The 6,107-nt window shown below is 41.2% G+C and overlaps 1 protein-coding gene across 5 annotated transcripts in view; it reads right to left on the reverse strand.

Moving 5' to 3' along the window:
• WNK3 (WNK lysine deficient protein kinase 3) overlaps window positions 1–6,107 on the reverse strand; it is a 176,025-nt gene that overhangs the window by 100,750 nt on the left and 69,168 nt on the right. For all 5 annotated transcript variants that reach the window (XM_037735263.1, XM_017519653.2, XM_017519655.2 and 2 more), the window contains exons 8-10: window positions 2,359–2,653; window positions 651–844; window positions 484–555 (exon numbers count right to left, since the gene is read on the reverse strand). In XM_037735263.1, coding sequence (XP_037591191.1) covers window positions 484–555; window positions 651–844; window positions 2,359–2,653 — 561 coding nt within the window. The remainder of the gene's footprint in view (window positions 1–483; window positions 556–650; window positions 845–2,358; window positions 2,654–6,107) is intronic.

Consider the following 6,107-nt stretch of genomic DNA (forward strand, 5'->3'; position numbering starts at 1 on the left):
AAAAAAAAAAAAATTCTGAAAAACAAACACTTCTTATTTCTCCTACAGAAATCAACATGAACCAAAACAAGTCAAGAGTTTAGATGAACATGCTAAAGTTATGAAAATCGATGAAATACTATTTCTAATTAACTGCAATAGACATCCTTTCATGTTCAAATCAGGCTGGAAAAGTTTAATACAAAGAACAAATAATCATTAATAAGAGGAAGAGATCAATCCTAAATAAATACTTTGTCCACATATACTGAGCTCTCTATTTCTTCTCCAGTTATATAAGTAGTGTCTCCAGATTCTGGTTACACAATGTTAGGCACACTAAGAGGAATGTCTTGGGTAAAGGAAATAAAAAAAAACTTTTAGCTTTCGGTGACCTTTCTCTAAACTATAACAGATTTATAAAAGAGAATCTTTGCCTGTTAGAAAATCTAGGCAGTGTTAAATTTGTTTAAATGAACACAGAGCCTCTAAAATGTGTCTTACCTTTATCTGTGGAATCTTCTGAACAGTTAATGGGGAAACCTGGGGTTGAGTCAGTTTTGGCTGCTTCTGTAACTGTTGAAATAAGGGGGAAAAAGATTAAAGATAAACTTTCCCATTGATAGTAAATATGCTGATTATATATTTAAAAATATAACAGTTCACCTCACCCCTGAAACTTGCTGGTAATGTCCTACTAGTTGCTGAGATGAATAAATTTGCCCTGGAACATTTATTTCAGCCTGCGGGATGTTAGAAACCATTTGAGAGCCCATCATTTGATTTGAGGAATAGGCTACACTGGGCTGACTTGAAGTATCTGAATGTATAACTGATGCAGCTCCTGTCTCAGACAAATTGTCACCTATAACAAAGAAAATAAGTAACAGGTAGATGGGAAAACTTGAAGCACAAATTGTCCAAATGGTATAGGTAATGGTGTCTCTTTAATGGCTTTTTTACTCTGAGAACCTGACATAGCTTCAAATAAAATATTTACACTATAGCATTAATAAAAAACCAGTATGTAAACTGTATCAAACAATGAAATGTTGACATTGTGGTATAACTAAAATTTTCTTAGTAAAGCAAACCTAAAAACAGAGCATCAGATAAAAATCAACTCCATTTGGTGGCCATGTCACGTACATCCCTAACTAATCTACACTTGACATTAGGATTTCAGTAAAATATGTCATATTCTCTTTCTGCTATAATCTAGAATACTGTCTTTGTAGAACAATAGGTTATTATTATGCAAATACTGTGTCCTTCTGGAAAATAAAATGCATTACAGCAGGAAATTAGCAGAATTGTGCTAATTTTATACTTGAGCCTAAAATACAAAGGGTCTTAAAGACTAGAAAATTCCTTCTTGAGGAATAAATTTTACCTTTAGTTCTAAATTTTGTTTTTCGTTTTTTGTTTTTTTTGAGACAGAGTCTCAGCCTGTCGCCAGGCTGGAGTACAACGGCACAATCACGGCTCACTGCAACCTCTGCCTCCCAGGTTCAAGCGATTCTCCTGCCTCAGACTCCTAAGTAGCTGGGACTACAGGCATGCGCCACGACCCGGCTAATTTTTTGTATTTTAATAGAGACGGGGTTTCACCGCGTTGGTCAGGATAGTCTCCATCTCTTGACTTCGTGATCTGCCTGCCTTGGCCTCCCAAAGTGCTGGGATTACAGGCATGAGCCAAGCTATCGAGCCTGGCCTAGTTCTATATTTTCTTTATTAAAAGATTTACGCGGCTGGGCGCAGTGGGTCATGCCTGTAATCCTAACACTTTGGGAGGCTGAGGCAGGCAGATGGCTTGAGCCCAGGAGGGTCAGACCAGCCTAGCCAATATGGTGAAACCCCATCTCTACCAAAAGAAAACACAAAAATTAGCCAGGTGTAGTGGCATGCACTTATAGTCCCAGCTACTCAGGGGGCTAAGGTGGGAGGATCACCTGAGCCTGGTGAGGTCGAGGCTGCAGTGAGTCATGATTGCGCCAGTGCACTCCAGCCTGGGTGACTGAGCAAGGCCCTGTCTCAAAAAAAAAAAAAAAGATTTATGTTGGACCCTCAAAAATGATAATAAGGTCATTTTATTTATACTCTGAACAAAACCAGATGCTAGATTATAATCCTTCTGCAACTAGCACCTTAGACAAGTCACTTAACAAAACAGTCTGTTTCAGGGGTTTTATAAAAGGCTTGATGAAATGATAGATAACAGAATGCTGTGAAAAACACAGTAGTGCTACTTAAAGATAAGCAAATACACAAAAAGGAAAAGAAACAAAGTAGGCCATTGACCACTGTCCTTCAAAGTAAATAAAGATTGGGGAATATAGTTGCATGTTTGTTTGCTTTTACAAGCTGTAACTGTGTTACCTGTAACAGAGGAGCAGTGCTGCTGTGGCTTTCTTTGCAGAATCTGTTGTCTAACATGTTGATCAACTTCAGTTTCTTCACATTCAGCCCCAGTTTGCTGAGTGGGAGCAGGGGGCAAAGTTGTATTCTGGGGCTGAGGGAATACATTCCCCATAGACTTGCACTGAGAATCCCTGCGTTCTTCCAAGCAGCCAGCAGGCTTCTTCTCCCTTGTCTTCTTTATCGGGGTCACTCGGTCTCTAATGGATTTAGCAACAGCTTTGGAATCACTTTCATGAAAGAACCCAGACTTGACCTACAAACAAAACATAATTAGCAAACGACTTCTTTAATATTTAAGACTTTAACTCTTTTTTTTTTTATTTTTGAGATGGAGTCTTGCTCTGTTACCCAGGCTGGAGTGCAATGTCGCAATCTCAGCTCACCGCAACCTCTGCCTCCCAGGTTCAAGCAATTATCCTGCCTCAGCCTCAGCCTCAGCCTCAGCCTCCCGAGCTGGGATTACAGGCGTCAGCCACCACACCCAGCTATTTTTTTTTGTATTTTTAGTACAGATGGGGTTTCACTGTGTTGGCCAGGCTGGTCTCCAACTCCTGACCTCGTGATCCACCTGCCTTGGCCTCCCAAAGTGCTGGGATTACAAGCGTGAGACACCACACCCAGCCAATTTTAACTTTTTTTTTTACTAGCAGTTATTTTATGCCCCAAAATTCCAAATTAATGGTTAATCTATTTCTATATTCTCTCTTAAACGAAGACATACATAAATCTCAGAGCCTCTAACTGGCACAAGAAAAATCAATACTATTACCAAGCATTGTTAAAATAATTCAGGCTTTAAACAAAAACAAACAAAACAATTTGATGTTTCCGTATATGCAACCTTATCACGGGTAATTTAGAACTGCCATTAAGTTTTTTGAAGGATTAAAAAGGTTTCCTTATTCAGCAACATTAAGTGTCTACAATGTGCGTGGTACTAGGTACCAGATATAGGTGACTAAGTCCGCGCTTTGTCCTGTATGAGCACACTATCTGGTGGTGTGAAATGGACATAACTTGAAATGAGCTAAAAATGAGCTGCTGTAAAGGTCTTAAGTAGGAGCACATTGCATCTCTGGAGGAAATAGAGTACAGGTATTGATCGACTTATGACCTATGCAACTTAACGACCATTCGACTTTACGACCACAATCGCTAGCCACAACTGCTCCGCGTCTGGCAGCGCAAACGTTGCCCAGCTGGGCGTACGACAGTGTGGACCAGCTTCCGGCAGCACTACCATCTCCGCGTGCACCATTTCAACTGTTATCCCAGACTCGGTACAGCAATTTGTGTTTTGTGTCTTGGATATTTTTCATCAAACCCCTCCCAATAAACTTCTTATACATTTCGAAGCAATGAACCCAAACATCGAATGATTTGCAAGGATTGAACAGATGGCACACGATGTGTTTCGTCCCTATCGTGAAATTTATGAAGAAAAAAAGAAACATACAATTCAGACAAAGCTCACCATGTTTATGAAAAAACCAACTCCGGTAACCCCAACTGCTGCCTCAGATGACGACATCAACGATCCGCAGCCAAGCACCAGCGGCCAATAAAATGTTTCGTACATGTTTAAATATTTTGATATGTTTTGCAATTGGGAAAATGTTTCCTATGGTATCTTTTACACCTGTATTTTGTATTTTTGTATGCACCTGTATTTTGTAATTTTGTATGTTTTGCAAATATTAAACCAGTTGTACTGGTAATGCAGTGTTTTACTTAAACCTGACGAATGTAAAAATAAGAAACAAAACGGTGTAGAGGTGATACAAATGGCATAAAATGAACAAAGAAAATTATGATATATAACAATAATGAAAGAAAATTATGATAAAATATGACTTAAAGATTTTTATAACATCATTTCACAGTACTGTACATATAGCCTACTCAACTTATGACCAAATCATGTTACGACCAGTCTGTCGGAACCAATCGTGGTCGTTAAGTCGAGCACTAGCTGTTAAGTGTTGTCACAGAAGAATTCTTTTTTTCTTTTTCTTTTTTTTTTTGAGACATGGTCTCACTCTGTTGCCCAAGCTAGAATACAGTGGTATGATGATAGGTCACTGCAGCCTTGACCTCACAGGCTCAAGTGATCCCCCCACCCCAGCCTCCCAAGTAGCTGGGATCATAGGCGTGCACCACCACACCCGGCTAATTTTTAATTTTTTGTAGAGACGGGGTCTCCCTATATTGCTTGGGCTTTAGTCTCAAAGTCCTGGGCTCAAGTAATCCTCTCGCCTTGGCCTCCCCAAAGTGCGAGGAGGACAGGTATGAGCCATCACATCTAGCCTGGAAGATAAATTCTGACCTCCATTAAAGCCAAAAAGGAACATGCAGACTATTGAGGGATGTGCAGAAGTTTGGAGTGAGGACCAACATTCCAGGCAGAGGCAAGTATGCTAACAGTGAAGTACTACATCTTACTAGGCATTAGAAGAGAGAGAGAAGAAAAGGTTCTGCCCTGTCATCTCAGAGGAACAGGGCTCAGCAGTAGAGATCATTTGAGGAAGTACCATGATATATCATTCTCAGTTCTGCAATCTACTTTAAGATGCTCCCTCTTGATCCCCAAACCTGTAAATATGAGATATCACTCCCATCACAGTGTTTGCTCTAATATATAGCACAATTGGCCTTAATCTCGGCAGGTTATCTGTGTGAATCTTTTACCAGCTGCTGGCACTAGAAGGATTCAATATGCCATTGCTGACTTTGAAGATGGAGTAGAGGCATGGGAATGGACTGAAGAGTGACTTCTAGGAACTGAAAGTGGACCCAGCTAATAGCCAGCAAGGAAACAGGGACTTCAGTCTTACAACTGCATTGAACTGAACTCTGCCAACAACCTGGATGAGCTTGAAAGCAGATTCTTCCCCAGAATCTCCAGAGAAGAGCCCAGGTCAGCCAACACTTTGACTTTGGCATTATGAGATCCTAATCAGAAAATCCAGCCAAGTCCACCAGGATTTCTGACCTACAGAATTGAGAGATAATAAATGGGTGTTGTTGGCCAGGTGCGGTGGCTCACGCCTATAATCCCAACACTTTGGGAGGCTGAGGCCAGTGGATCACCTGAGGTCAGGAGGTCAAGATCAGCCTGATCAACATGGAGAAACCCTGTCTCTACTAAAAATACAAAATTAGCCAGGCATGGTGGTGCATGCCTGTAATCTCAGCTACTCGGGAGGCTGAGGCAGGAGAATTGCTTGAACCTGGGAGGCAGAGGTTGCGGTGAGCCAAGATCACACCATTGTACTCCAGCCTGGGGCAACAAGAGCAAAATTCCTTCTCAAAAAAAAAAGGGGGGGGGTGTTGTTTTAAGCCACTAAATTTGTAGTAATATAGTCTCCTACTATTAATCATTAGCAGACAGCCAAGATTTACCAGAAATATGAGAAAAGCCTCTCACAAGAAGACAGAACAAGGCCAGGTGCAGTTGTTCATGCCTGTAATCCCAGAACTTTGGGAGGCTGAGGCAGGTGGATCGCCTGAGGTCAGGAGTTCGAGACCAGCCTGGCCAACATGGTGAAATCCTGTCTCTACTAAAAATACCAAAAAAAAATTGGCTGGACGTGGTGATGGGTGCCTGTAATCCCAGCTACTCAGGAGGCTGGGGCAGGAGAATCACTTGAACCCAGGAGGTGAAGGTTACAGTGAGCCGAGATTGTGCCATTGCACTCCAGGCTGGG

The sequence above is a fragment of the Cebus imitator genome, unplaced genomic scaffold, assembly GCF_001604975.1.
Source record: "Cebus imitator isolate Cc_AM_T3 unplaced genomic scaffold, Cebus_imitator-1.0 Scaffold763, whole genome shotgun sequence".
Lineage (NCBI taxonomy): Eukaryota > Metazoa > Chordata > Mammalia > Primates > Cebidae > Cebus > Cebus imitator.